Raw genomic sequence first — 15,428 nt, 5'->3', positions numbered from 1 at the left:
AAATTTTGAAAAGAAAAAAAAGCTGCAAGTCATTAATTTAAAATAAAAGCCACAGAATATTGGGCTGCAATAAACCAATTCCAGTGCTGTGTGCTGGAACCCTATAAGAATGTGATTAAATATAATAAACCTCACGATCTAAAGCCCTGCTGACGCCTCTCAGGGAAAACCTTGGAATCCATTCTGTTTTCAAAGCTGCACCACTCACACCCCATGTATTTGACCCTCCATGTCTCCCTGTTGTTTATTGCTAAGGATCTTTGCACAAAAAACAGGTCCTTTTGTTGCTTTGGAATTGGGCGTAGAGGTTGCAGCTGGAAAATTTTAGGTTAAATATTTGGAAAAACTTTTATGGCCAAAAATTCCACACACACAATGCTTCTGAAGTCCACAGGGTCCCACCAGATCTCACTGGGTCTGGATTTGGCCCCGTGGTCCTGGAGGACAGTGAGACAAGATGAGACAGGAGGCTGTGGATTTGCCACCAGTGGCAATCCAAGGTTTAAGACTAGTGTACCCACATCTTCGGGCATGTCCACATGGGGTTTTTACCTTGAGTTAACAGATTCATAGATCCCAAGTCCATTCTGATCATCTAGTCGAACCTCCTATATAGCACAGGCCAGAGGCCTGCCGCAAAATTATTCCTAGAGCAGCTTTTAGGAAGAAAAAATTGTCAGTGATGGAGAATCCACCATGACCCTTGGTACATTGTTCCTCTGTTCTCCCTGCAGCGGAGTCTTTCTGAGAAGAATGCCCAAGCTAGCATGTGGCTATGGAACATTTAAAATGCAGTGATGGGGCTAGACCAAGTAATCTACCAATGAGAACACTTGACAGCTGTGTCCCTATCTCCAGCCTACTCTTAATACACTGCAACCAATAGAACCGTTGTATGCAGATTAGTTGTAGAGGAAAAGTGATGTCTCAATGGGTCCACTTAATAGCTTCACGAGCTGTGGACTTGGTCCTATCCATAGGCTGTATAAAGCATAACAGTTACATACAAAAAGAAAGGAGTACTTGAATGCATCCGATGAAGTGAGCTGTAGCTCACGAAAGCTTATGCTCAAATAAATCAAGTTGCATACAACAATCAGTAGTAACTTAGCTTAATTACAATTTAATTTCTTCAAGCATAGTGTGTGCACACAAGATTTCAGTGAATTTTAACTACACAGAAAGTTTGAAGAGTCTGTGTTATTCAGTTATTAAGATAATTAGGGACAAAGGGGAGATGCAAAATTTGTTAAAGGGCCCATTTAAAAATTTTATTTGCTAAACTAGTTAGGTTTATTTGTAATATCTCAGAACATTAATTATGTATTCAAAGATAAGTGCTGGATGTTTGGGGGCTGGATATTCTGTATTTTTCATATGTAAGGCAGGGATTCAGCCTTCGGTTAGTGCACCGCTCAGTTCGACCTTCACTATGGAGCTGCAACTAGCCCCTCCATAATGGTAATCCTCATCCCTCAGGAAAATCCAATATTTCAACCTTTGCCTGGTGAAATTCTCAGATGTATTTGTTGTTTGCAGTTATATGTAAATTTTGCCATTGAAGACTCTGATATCTGTAAGTGTTCATTGCAGATATTCACGTAATTATTATTATTTTCAATTATTAGTAGTACTTCAACAGTGCCCAGAAACACCCCAACCGTGACTGAGACCCCATTGTGCAAGGGGCTGTACAGACCTTGTTGGTAGACACAGTTTCTGCCCCAAAGATCTTAAAGTCTTGCGACTTGTGCTGTTTTGGCTAGTTGTTGTACTATTGCTTCTGTTCCTTGACTGGATCATTTTTGCAACTAACTAGCAGAGAAAGTAGCAAATTTTACAATCCAGTAGCTTTTGACCACTGTTCATTTCAATGCTTGCTCTTTATGAGTCCTCACACCAGCATGGTGAAATTCCCAGCTGTGCTGGGAGCCTGTGCGCCACTTAACCCCTCAGAATAGGATTTGATTGATTGAGAGTCCGTGTGCTCGTCTGTGCTGTGCAGCAGTGAATTTCCCCCATTAGGAAGATACAGAAGTGATGGGCTGGGTGCAGGAATCCCTCGGTGAAATTCTCTGGGCTGTGCTATGCAGGAGGTCAGATCAGATGATCATAGTGGGTCCTTCTGGCCATACAGTCTATGAATTGTCATCTAGTGTAAAATGTCAGGGGCTGCTAATCCCTTTGGAAATGCCTGTTGGCTCTTAATTCACAGACACACTCTCCTAATACACTAAACAACTCTTTCCTTTCATTGTCAACAATCCTGAGCCCTGTTCCCTCTCGCTGATTTCTGTGTGGGGTGCTGAGGGGAAGGAGGTCAAAGGCACAAAAGGTAGCTAGGTACCTGATTCTCACTGAAAGTCTCCAGTTTCCATTTGAGCCTTAAATTCTCCCCCATGCACCTTGCAGGATTGGACCAGGAGAGAAGAGCATTTGTTTGTTTTCTTGAATGGGCCTGGTTCTCCATTCACACCATTTTGGCACCGGTAGAGCTCTATTGACTTCAGTGGAGTTATCCCAGTTTGCACTGACGTAGGTGAGTGAAAAGTGAGGCCCACAAGGAAACTCATAAGAACATAAGAATGGCCATAGTCGGTCAGACCAAAGGTCCATGTAGCCCAGTATCCGATCTTTTGACAGTGGCTAATGCCAGGTGCCCCAGAGGGAATGAACAGAACAGGGGATCTATCCCCTGTTGCCCATTCCGAGCTTCTGGCAAACAGAGGCTAGGGACACCATCCCTGCCCATCCTGGCTAATAGCCATTGATGTATGAATGTATCTAGTTCTTTTTTTAACCCAGTTATAGTCTTGGCCTTCACAACATCCCCTGGCAAGGAGTTCCACAGGTTGACTGTGTGTTGGGTGAAGAAATACTTCCTTTTGTTTGTTTTAAACCTGCTGCTTATTAATTTCATTTGGTAACCCCTAGTTCTTGTGTTATGAGAAGGAGTAAATAACACTACCTTATTTACTTTCTCCACACCAGTCATGATTTTATAGACCTCAATCATATCCCCCCTTAGTTGTCTCTTTTCCAAGCTGAAAAGTCCCAGTCTTATTAATTTCTCCTCATATGGAAGCCGTTCCAGATCCCTAATAATTTTTGTTGCCCTTTTTTGAACCTTTTCCAATTCTAATATATCTTTTTTGAGATGGGGCGACCACATCTGCACTCAGTATTCAAAATGTGGGCGTACCATGGATTTATATAGAGGTGAGCTTTAAAGAACATGTATCCAGAGGGGGGTCAGATTGAGAGGAAGGGTGGTTTTGTGGATAAGGCACTGGATTGGGATTCAGGAGATCTGAGTTCAGATCCTGCCTCTTTCACACACTGCCTGTTTGATCTCCAGGTACATCTATACTGCAGCTGGGAAGCATGATTCCCATGAGATGTATATATGCTGGGGCCTAAAAATAACAGTTTGGCTGCAGTGGCTCAGGCTAGGCAACCAAATATGTGCCTAGAGTCTCTGATGGACTCGCGCTGCTGTGACCACCCTGCTATTTGCAGGTGCTAGCACGTGTACGGCTATGCGAACCGGGAGTCACACCTCCCAGCAGTTGTGTAGACATACCCATAGTCTCTCTGTGCCTTGCATCCCCATCTGTAGAATGGACCTGACACTGCTTCCTTTCTGCCCACCTTGGTCTGTTTAGATTGTAAGGTGTTTGGGGCCACACTGTCTCTCACTATGCGCCTACCACAGTGCGATGCTGAACTTGGTTGGGGCCTCTAAGCGCTACTGTAATATAAAATAATCATGATAATTTGGAGCAGAAGGAGCAATCCTACGCTATTTGCCCAAATCATTACAAGGCTTTTTATTTTGTTGGCTAGTTGTGTCATTAGTTGTAACAAATACAAATAACTCATCCAATGACAAGCTAGTGAGGAGAACATGGGCCAAAAAAAAGAAGAGTTTAAATCTGTAAACTATTTGGAATAATTGGTTATTTGCTGTGTTTGCTACTTCCAAATCAGAGCACATATTTTACGGCTTATCCTGTTACTATTAGCTGGACGAGCTGTCGGGATCGGATATCTACAGCTGAAACTGATAGCTGATATCCCGCTCTGAAACAAAGTCCAGCCCTCCCTCTCCGCATTCCTGCGGTCGCTCCCTCGAGCATTGTGCACATCCCGGTCCATTGTGCCACTCTGGCAGAGGACGTGAAGCGGCGCTAGAGAATAATGGAATCTGGAGGGAAACGCTGCAGAGGCTCTGACGCTCTGGATCGGTTTGTAGAGCAGGCAACGGCAGTCAAGTTTCTGAGGGGACGTATTATGACATGTAAGCGGTCAGTGCGATGTGTGAGCCTGGGGGCTTTATGCTTCTGTGCAGCCTCACAAACTCCATCCAAGCCGGGTGGTCCAACGGAGCAGGCACAGCAGTGGTCGTCAGGGCTCTGTTTCTGGCTCTATCGCTTTCGTGGTGTGTGTCCTCAGAAAAGCCACTTTCCTGCTCTCGCCTTCCATTTCCCCTCCCACTTTTCTAGTTGTAAGCACACATGCACAGCCCAAAGCAATCCTAATGCGGGGGGGGCCCAGAACCAGGACAATTACCGACGCCAGTGCACATTGTAAACACAGGGCCCCTGGCCTAGCTGACTTTTGGAGAGAAGCTGTTAAAACAAACAAAAGGAAGTTTAATAGGCAGCAGGTTTAAAATAAACAAAAGGAAGTATTTCTTCCACCCAACACATGGTCAGCTTGTGGAACTCCTTGCCAGAGGATGTTGTGAAGGCTAAGACTGTAACAGGGTTCAAAAAAGAACTAGATAAATTCATGGAGGATAGGTCCATCAATGGCTATTAGTCAGGATAGGTAGGGATGGTGTCCCTAGCCTGTGTTTGCCAGAAGCTGGGAATGGGTGACGGAGGATGGATAACTTGATGATTCCCTGTTCTGTTCATTCCCTCTGGGGCACCTGGCATTGGCCACTGTCGGAAGACAGGACACTGGGCTAGATGGGCCTTTGGTCTGACCCAGTCTGGCCGTTCTAATGTTCTTTCCCTCATCTGTTGCCAAATGTTTGCGTTATTTAGATCCAAACAAATATCCATTTTGTCCAAATTTGGGCAAGAAAGCAAAACATTCAAGGTGGAGAACTAATGACACAGTGGGGAAGAAGAAATGCTGCCTGAAATTCCCAGAGATGATCATTTTGCAGCTCTAGCCGTAAATAATTTGGGGGCTGGTCAAAGGAGACTCCTGTGATGGGTTGCACCCCTTGAAGATGCCACCTGATGTGCTGAGATACCACTGAGCCCACCTGTCCTGCTGAGCCAGGCTCTTAAGCCTCCTCTAGCACACACACAGACTAGGCCACACTCCTCTGCAGAAAGACACAGACACTGTGATCAGCTCTGGGAAGACTCAGCTTAAGGGACTTGCCCCAGCACTCAGGTGCCCACCTCCCTTGGAGTGAAGACCCAAAGGTATATTGTTTTGCACTGTATGGAAAAATCTGCAGCGCGCAAACTCATACATTGGCCCCTCCCTCAATGTGGAAGAAGATATGCACAACTTCTTGCCCCGCCCCCCAGTTAGAAATTATAGAAACTGGGTGTAATAATAAACAAAACAAATTTTATTAACTATAAAAGGCAGATTTCAAGTGGCTAAAGCGGTAGCAAACAGAACAAAGGAGATTACTGAGCAAATAAACCAAACCACGCAAACTAAGCTTGATTCACTAAAGAAACCAGTTACAAAATGTAATTTCTCACCCTAAATGTTGAATTAGGCAGGATGCAGAGTTTCTGTAGCTCAGAGTTCTAGTTATTTCTTTCTACTGACTGGACCCCTGTCTCAGTCTGGACTCACCTCTGCCTTTCCCTTCAGGTTAGTCTCTTTTGTCCCTTCAGGTTCTTTCAGGAGTCTTTCTCCTTGGGTAGTCCATGGAGGAGAGTCTGGAATGCGTTCCCTCCCAGCCTTAAATAGAATTTACATAAGGTGGGAAGCCTTTTGTTTCCAAACTTGACCTCCCACTCCTGTGAGTGGAAAATTACTAGAAGTCCAAGATAGAGTTTAGTACCAGGTGGCAGGACCGCCTGACCTAGCAGTGTCACAGCTAGTCCCAGGAGAACTCTCAGGAAGAAGAGAGATTAATATCTTCAGTCTTCTTGTTTCTTCCTAATGGGCCATCAGCCCTGTCTGGCTTTTTCATTATTGTACCTGAAGGACTAGTTGTGGGTGACACCCAAAACAGCACATCTGAAATACAGCAACATGGTCAATATTCCTAACTTCAGATACAGAAATGATAAGGGCATACAAATTGGATAATCACATTCAGTAAACCATAACCTTTCCAATGGTACCTTACATGAGCCATCTTGCGTAAAGTACATCTCAGTTATGTCATATCCATATCATAAGCATGTTTCCATAAAGAATATGGCGTGTAATGTCACAACTCCGACCCTCCCGCCACACTTTTTTCATCGCCTGAAGAAGGACGAGCAGGATTTTCCTCCTCTTTAATTCTGCACCCTCACGTCCATGCTGCTGGTCTGTGCTGCTGCATGTACAGCACTTCATTGCTTCATTTTCCTGAAGGATCCACCAAGGTGATACGAGAATGGGTGGAATGACCCTGTAACAGAGTGCTGGCCCTTTAAGGAGAAGCCCAGGCCTATAATGACTGCAGCCTAGAATGGAGGTTGGGACAGCAAGGAATTCTGGGATAAGGGGGCAGGGCTATAAAAAGGGACACTTCCTGTCCATAGACACCTGGAGGGAGCAGGTGCCAGCCACCCTGTTACAGGCCCCAATACACTTGTGTTGTGTGCGGTGCGTGATCAGCCAGAAGGGAAACCGATGGGAGCACATGACAGGCTGCTGCCCGTCTTCTGGCTGCCCCTTCGCTGCTCCGTGATGGGAACTGTGGGAATCTTCTAGGATCAGGGGTCTGGTCCATGGGCCAGATTCATCACTGGTGTAACTCTGTTGACATCAGTGTGGTTGATAGGCCTCCATGCCCTGTCCCAGCAATGGCTGTAACCTCCAGCCCTGAGATTTTCAATGCCTAGGGGTAACCTGCTGCATGATGCTTGAGGGTGAGGGCTATGTGTGACACTGCTTTTAACAGTGAATGGGAGCTTCTTGTGTGTGTGTGTGGGGGGGGGGGGATTTCACACAGAGCAGTTAAAGAATTGCCTGCATGGATGATCATTTAAAAGTAAGCCACAACATCTGGCCTGGCCTGGCCCTACTGAGCCCTAACACAATCTGTGTTCCCATCCAGCGTTAGGTCTCACACATGCCATCCCCCGTAACGGGAAACACATCCACCTGACGTTAGACTTTGGTAGGTTGGAAAGCAGAGAACTGATTTTTGTCTCTTTAACGTTACTGTTTACTTATTAGCACCGTAATTAAGTGTACTCATACAGGGAGGAGTGGGGTCTAATGGTTAAAGCAGGGGACTGCATCTCAAGGCTCCTGGGTTGTATTGCTGGCCCTACTACTGACTCCCTGTATGGTTTTGGACAAGTCCCTTAGCCTGCCTGTCAAAAAGCCATCCAACCAGCTCTAATAATGATACTGATCTATCTCAGAGGAGGTTGTGAGGTTTACCTCATTCACATCTGTAGAGTGAAACACACCCCTATGCGAGGGACTGCACAAAGACCATGTGCTCTTTTAAGTCCCTTTTAAGTCTTGTTTTGAGGGCTTACATAGGATTTAAGGGCACATATGCCTTTGGCTGGCCCTTTCCACAGGGCTGAATTTGAGCCCTGATTCAGGAAGGAATTTAAGTTTAGACTTAAATCCCATAGACTTCAATACTGTGATTAAAATTAAGCACATACTTGAGCGCTTTGCTGAATCAAGTCCTTAGTCTCAAAAAGGCTTAGAGATCCTCTGCTGCAAAGTGCCATGTGTTTGTAAAACGCTGTTATTTATTAGACCTTCTTAGAATGTGAATTAATTTCTCTTTAACATAACCCTTCATTTTGCCTTATCACAGTACTCCCGATATGTCACTTGGTAAAATAAAATGGATTGTTAGATTGTAAAGTGAGAAGGGACCGCTGTGAAAATCTAACCTGACCTCCTGCATAACACAGGCCAGGGGATTTCCCAGTATTAATTCCTATCTGAACTAGAGCAGATCTTTTGATTTAAAAATTGCCAGGGATGGAGAATCCACCACCACCTTCGGTAAGTTGTTCCAGTGATTAATTAAACTCACTGTGAAAAATGTCCAGTCTGAATTTGTCCAGCTTCAACTTCCAGCCATCGGATCATGTTAGACCTCTGCCTGCTAGACTGAAAAGCCCATTGTTAAATATCATTGTTAAATAGCCCATGTAGGTATTTATAGACTGGGATCGAGTCACCCCATGACCTTCTCTTTGTTAAGCTAAATAGGATGAGCTAAATAGATTCATGTGTTGTTCTTCTTTAGTGCCTTTTATGCAGGGATCTCAGCACTTTTTACACATTAACCAATTCCCCTGAGCATCGCTGTGAGGTAGGTAAAGATTATTCCCATTTTACAGATCGGGGAGGCCAAAATGGAGGCACAAAGCAGTGAATTCCCCTGGCAGCCATGGGAGTCGTGACTGCTCAGCATGTCTGAAAAATTAAGCCACTCAGGGCTTGATCTGATGCTTGCTGTTATCATTGGCAAAGCTTCCATCAGAATCAGGGCCTTACTGCGGTGTCTGTCTATGGATCATGGTGCTGACTTGAGGCATCCAGCTGTGAAAAGTCTCAGCCCAAATGACTTGCCCATGGCCATGTACCCAAGGACAGAGGCCCAGCACATGGTAAATGTCCCACTTACGTCTGCTGTCGGGTTAAGTGCGACTCCAGTGACTCCTTGGCCCGATGCTGGATCTCTGCCCAGGAGATGGATTCCACCCCTGCTGAGTCAGTAGCCGAGCTGGAAATAGAAACCCAGACTCCCAGTCCTGCCCTTTGATCAGTACACAGCCTGGCTTCCCAGATAAGACTCTTAAAGTGCTTTTGGCTGTTGCCTTATGATTAAATCAAATCCCCCTAGCCAGTCACTTGCGTGTTGGGTCCTTTGCAATAACTGGCTTTTCCATTTGCAGGCAAAACGATTAATGTCCTTCGCTATTAACATTCCAGCTGCTTCCTCTGGCTTTTTTTCTTTCCTTCTTCTTCTTTTTGTAACATCAGTAGAAATCAGCAAAAATATCTAACCAAATGCTTTGTCTTGGGGCTGCAGAAGATACCGTGGGTAAGTCGTGAGATTAGTTTAAGTGCTTTCTTTGTAACTTGGTACCTGTGGAATGTCATAATAAAGCCAGGTTGGTTAGGACGTAGATTTTTAAACAATAAAACAAGGGGAGTGATGAAAGGCAAGACTTAAAAAAAAGGAGGCAGCAGAGGCCTCAGAGCTAATTTATGTAATATTGCAATTAAAGACACTGTCTATTCAAGACAGCAATTTGAAGCCTGCACTGTTGGCTTAAAATCTAAATCCAATAAACCTCTACTATGATTCCTCCATTAGGTCAGTGTGATGGAATTTTGTGGACTTCTAAAATAAGACATCATTAGTTTTCAGGAATGTTTCATGAATCACGGTCAAAGCCCCTTCATCTTTGCTTGCATAAATTTCAAAATTGTGCACTTATAATAAAATAATACATATTTTCTGAACCCAACAGCCAGCTTTCTCCTTGGAATAATATCCGCAGTCCTGAAAGCCCATTAGCCCTCCCAGTTTACATAACTGATGAGGTGCAATCTCCTTACTGGCTTTGAGTCTCCTGCCATTCCTTTCAAAAGTCTAAGCTTATGGGATTGGTGATTTCTGTTTATTGTATAGATCTGCATGGTTGTTACGTTCGTCTAGAGAGAGGTGGAATTTCTTGGGGTCAAGGTTTGTTTCAAGGGATCACGGTAGTGTCTAGGAGACCCAGGCATGGACCTTGGCCCCCTTGTGCTAGGCGCTGTACAAACAGAACAAAAATGCAGTTCTGTCCCCAGAAAGTTTACAACCTAAGCTTAGAGTTGGGGGTAGGTTTTATTTATGAGATATCCCAGCACATATCCTCAGCACTCTGAGACATGTAGCCCTGTTGGTCTGGGGGCTATTATTATAACCCATCCTTCCTTCTACATGGAGATCCCCAGCGGAGGGCCACCAAGATTGGCAAAAAGCTGCCGTCTGGAAACAAATTCTGATGGCTTCTTCTCCAGAACATCTTTGACCCACTCCTGGGGTGAGATTCACCACTGTGCAGAGAGGTTTAGGCACCACTTAGAGTCCTGAATGCCTAAGTGTTGTCTGACAACCTCTGTCTTGGCCACCATACTGGGGATTGACCCAGCAACCAGGGACCCTCAGAGCTAAAAGAAAGGCTCTATACAGCTTGGGCTAAAGAGCCAGGTTCTGTAACATATCAAGTCCAAACTACTGAGTTTGGCTGGTCGGGAGTGTGTAAAAACCACACCCCCTCGCCAACATAGCTACAGTGGCAAGGTGTGGATGCAGCGATGCTGACAAAAGAGTGCTTTTTTGGGCATAGCTAAAGTCATTTGGGGAGGTGGTGTTACTATGCCAGCAGGAAAACTCTGTCTGTTGGCACACACTGCGTCCTCACCAGGGGGTTCTGCTGATGTAGCTACACTGGTTGAGCTGTATCAGAAGAGCCTGTTTAGTGCAGACAAGGCTACAGCCTCGCTGTTCTGTGGCTCAGGCCCAAAGGGGAACATGTAACACCCACTGGGTGCATGGGTTTTGTGCTGGCTCTGTGCACAGGGGTGAATATCAACCATAGCGATTACGTTAAATGGCGTGGTTTTCGCCGGGTGGTTTCCCAAGGGAGACACTTTATTTTTTTCCCCCTCCTCCAGGAGGAAGAGTTCATCGACTGGTGGAGCAAGTTCTACGCTTCAACAGGGGAAAGAGAGAAATGCGGCGGCTACTTAGAGAAGGGCTTTGACACAATGAAGGTAACTTCATCTCCTTGTGGCTGAGGCCTTGCAGCAGCTGGCCGATACTGGTTGTCTGTGGAGTGAGATTTATTTTAAAAGGGGAGCGCCAGTAGAGGGGTGTTTTTTCCCGACTTGATTCTGACATCAGTGGGAGTTTTGCTGTTGATTTCAACGGGAGCTGGGTTGGGTCCTTGGGGCGGGGCAAGACTCCCACGTGTCAAGTTAAGCACGTGGGTGGAGCTGGTTGTGGACCCTCTCCCACCCCCTCCCAAAAAAAACCCAAAACTTTTTTTGGACAAAATTAAAGTGCTCCACATTTTGGCCGACAACCAAAATATTTAAATTTAGAAATGCTGCCGGGGTGCCTCATGGAAGCTGTAGTTTCTGTGTCTCATGCTTCCAATCTCCTCTATGGACCCGGCTCCCTGGTCGGACTGCATGTCCCATAATGCACAGTCTCCCCTCTTGGAGAAGGGTGGCAGTGCATCATGGGAGTCCTTGGTCATGGGGGATGTAGTCCGGCTGGGAAGCCCAGCCCATAGAAGAGAAGGGGGACATGAGACGATTGAACTACAAGTCTCATGAGGCACTGAGGCACCCTTCCTTAACTGAAGTATTTCTCTTTAGGGGTGTTCCCTTTTTTTGGGTGAAAAATCCAAATTTCCTCCAGCAAACAAACATTGTTCAGAAAAATTTTGTTTGTTGAAAAGCCATATTTCTGATGAAAAACAGTTTCAACAGCTGGACAATTTTTGACCAGCTATATGCACAAGTAGCTGTTTGCAGCGTCGAGGCTTATAGGCTGGGTGTGGCAGGGAGCTACCAGTCTACAAGTATTAGAAGAGTGTGGGGTGGCCACTCATGCATTCCCAGAATACTCGTCATTCTTGTACCAATGGGCCTGCCCCCGCCGGCGTGATCTCACATGCATGGTGTTTGTGAGGTCACACCAGTGGGGGCGCAGTGGCACGCTTTCAAAATAGCATCCCCCATCGGATATTGGACAAAACCATGTCTGGTTTTGTTTCAGCACTGGGCTGGGAACAACTAACCACCCAAAAAGAGGACTGTCTGGTTTATAACCGAACAAATGACCTGCCTAGGAGAGCGTGTACCCCAAGGGAGGAGAGGAATTGTTAAGGCTAGTACAAGAGGGATGAATGAAATCCTCAATCCCACAGTGACGAGTGTATCATAACAACCCCCGTTGAATTTAAAACAGAGAAATCATCACCTGCCTGCCAGGAATGGTGCGATCCCTTGGGCTATGAAAAACCCTCCATAGGGAAGCAGCGGGAGCCCTGTTGCTTGAGGATAGGTCTACACTGGAATTAATAACCCACGGCTGGTCTGTGCCAATTGACTTAGGCTCTCGGGGCTTGGGCTAAGGGGCTGTTGCATTGTTGTGTGTGTGGGTCAGGCTCAGGATGGATCCCAGACTCTAGGCCCATGCTAGCGAGGAGGGTCCCAGAGCCCAGGCTGCAGCCCAAGCCCAAACATTTTCACCTCAATTGGCCAGCCCCATGAGCCCGAGTCAGCTGACATGCAGATATCTAATTGCATTCAGGGCATACCCTGAGTCATTTAAAACCTCAAAGTGCTTGGAGAGTGACAATCCCACATTGGCCTCAAGGGACAGTCTAGGTCAGTGGTTTCAACCTGTGGTCTGCGGACCCCTAGGGGGCGGGTCTGCAGACAATGTCTAAGGGCTCCATGAAAGGTCATTGTTACCATAGTGATCTGAAAGACTTTCTTTAGGGCTCTGGGTGTAAGGCAATACAGAGGCATCCATGGTATTCTGCAGATGGTGTGCACCTTGTACTTTATGGGTGAAATTCATCCTTTTACTCAGAGGGGTTTTCCTCCTTAGGTCTACGAGACAGAGCTGGAGAATATGGAGGAATTTGAGAAGCTCTCCGACTTCTGTCACACCTTCAAGCTCTACCGCGGCAGAACACAGGACGTTAACGAAGATCCCTCCGTGGTGGGGGAATTCAAGGTCCGACGGCCGCTCTTTATACCCAGAGTCACTTGACCTAGCAATAGTCAATTGGAAACTAGCAGCGAATCCCTCTAACGCCTGCCCGTGAATATTTCTTTGTTATAAAGCAGGGAAGGATCTGTTGGACCCCGGGCCTGACAGAAGTTGGGAACGTTGCAGAGGGCAGAGCAGACAAGAGTTGGTGCTTAACATGCTGGATGCGATGCGTGTGTCTACACTGCAAACACAGGGTGTGATTTCAGCTCATGTAGACCTACCCCAGCTAGCTCTAATTTAGCTAGTGTAGGTCGCAGAGCAATGAAGCCATGGAAGCTCGTTCAGCAAGGGCTAACCCCATGAATAATTACCCAGGGTTCCAGGTGGCTTTGTACAGTGGCTTCACTGCACCCCTGTCTGAGCTCGCTAGTTCGAAGCTAGGTGGGCTCTGATTGTTCGAGTTGCAATGACGCCCTGTGATTACAATAGAGCGAGGCTTGGCAGAATTCGATTTTTATTTTTTTTAATAATTTCGGCAGCTAATGTCAATGCTTATTTTGTTTGGTCCCCCCCCCCAGCCCTATTTTTATTTACTGAAATGTTCACAGTTGCGTGAAGTTATGGGTTGGAAGCATTTATTTTCATTTTTATCAGTTTAAAGTTTCACAGTTGCAGGGAAGTGTGGGAGGGCCAGACGATGAGGGTGTCAGATAATTATTTAATGACAAGAGACAAGGAGATGAAAAAAGTTAAAGCTTTATAATAGTTAAAACACAATCTGTCAACATTGTATGTCATAGAATCATAGGGTTAGAAGGGACCACGAGGGTCAGGAGAGAGGTCTCCCATCAGCTTCACAACTCCGCCTCCGCGAGAGGTGGTAGCTGTGTCAGTGGGAGACGTCTACACCAGCGCTTAGGTCAGTATAACGACGTTGCTCAGGAGTATGGCTTATTCACCCACCTGAGCTCAGCAACATAGCTGTCTCAGAGTAATTCCGCAGTGGAGACCAAGGCGTAGTGTTTTGTAGCCGTCTTTTGAAAGTGTTGTGCAGGTTTCCTCGGAGGATGAGGACTGAGAGGTCAGATGCAGAGCGATCGCTTCGTGAAAAGTGTTCGCCCACAGGTGATGGGTTGCTTTTGTCTTTTATCATTTTTCTGTGTGAGTTCATTTGAGAGCGCAGTGACTGTCTGGTTTCGCCCACATGGTGGTTATTGGGACATTTAGTGCACTGGATGAGGTACGGAACATGTTGTGATGGGCATGTGTAGGATGAAGGGATCTTGAAAGGTATATTGTGGGGGGTGTTGGTCATTGTAGCAGTGAAGATATGTCTGCAAGTTTTACTCTGTTGTTCTAGCAGGATCTGGTGCTGCTCTGAGTTGGTTGTCAGGTACCACCCCACCCTGGAACCTATATAGGGTTTCATCAAACAACTACAATCCATACTTGATGGGTACTCCATCCTAAAATAAATCTTTCCTGAACCTCCACTTCTGGCCTTAAAACAACCCCGCAACCTCTGCAAGCTCATCATCAGAAGCAAGCTCCCCACAGACCAGGACATGCCAACTCAAAGCAGCACCAGGCCTTGCTAGAACAAGATACAAAACCTGCAGCCATATCTTTCCTGCTACAGTGATCAACACCAATGATTCATTACTCTGCTAGACACAAAAACCCATGGACTGAACAGAGACACTGGATTTCTGGCTTATTACCACAACCTGTAACCCACTAACACCCCTCTTTTTGTCCTCTGACTGCAGAGGTGCTAACGGGCCATTCTACTTCGAATGGTCCCTTACAATATGTCCTAACTACTTATGCTAAACAATCTGTTCCACCTTGCCTTTATCTGGGAGGCTGGGAGTACTTTTCCCAGGCCTGAAGAAGAGCTCTGTGTGGTTCCAAAGCTTGTCTCTCACCGCCAGAAGTTGGTCCAATAAAAGATATTTCCTCACCCTCCTTGTCTCTCTAATATTCTGGGACCGACACAGCTACAACTACACTGCATATGGTAGTGCCATCTGTCTTGGATGGTTTAGACACAAGCAATCCTGCATCTTGGCAGGGGGTCAGACTGTCTTCACTAGAAGCCCGACAGCAGCACAGCTGAATTGGTGTAGTGGCACACGATGCAAATTTCTCGCGTAGACCTGCCCTTAAAATCACAGACGGAACAGAGACGCTGGATTTCTGGTTTATTACAACAATCCGTAACCCACTAACCCCCTCTTTTTGTCCTGTGACAACAGGAGCGTTAATGGACCGCTTCACCTTGAATGATCCCTTACAATATGTGCTAACTATTTATGCTAAACAATCTGTTCCACCTTGCCTTTTGCTGTGTCGCTGGGTGTACCTTTCCCAGACCTGAAGAAGAGCTCCTTAGGTCTGTCTACACAGCAAAGAAAAATCTGCAGCTAGCCCATGCCAGCTGACTTGGGCTCACGGGACTCGGGCTGTGGGACTGTTTCACTGCTGTGTAGACCTTCCGGCTTGGGCTGGAACCTGA

General features: G+C 46.1%; 1 protein-coding gene across 2 annotated transcripts in view; it reads left to right on the top strand.

Moving 5' to 3' along the window:
- Nucleotides 1-15,428, top strand: part of DYSF (dysferlin) — a gene marked incomplete at its 5' end in the record, with an annotated part of 306,191 nt that overhangs the window by 232,819 nt on the left and 57,944 nt on the right. For both annotated transcript variants that reach the window (XM_084626184.1, XM_084626183.1), the window contains 2 exons: nucleotides 10,852-10,950; nucleotides 12,803-12,931. In XM_084626184.1, coding sequence (XP_084482310.1) covers nucleotides 10,852-10,950; nucleotides 12,803-12,931 — 228 coding nt within the window. The remainder of the gene's footprint in view (nucleotides 1-10,851; nucleotides 10,951-12,802; nucleotides 12,932-15,428) is intronic.

The sequence above is a fragment of the Lepidochelys olivacea genome (assembly GCF_965140295.1).
Source record: "Lepidochelys olivacea isolate rLepOli2 genome assembly, chromosome: 4".
Lineage (NCBI taxonomy): Eukaryota > Metazoa > Chordata > Testudines > Cheloniidae > Lepidochelys > Lepidochelys olivacea.
Note: the sequence above shows the minus strand (reverse complement) of the source record. Positions and strands in the feature narration are given on the sequence as shown.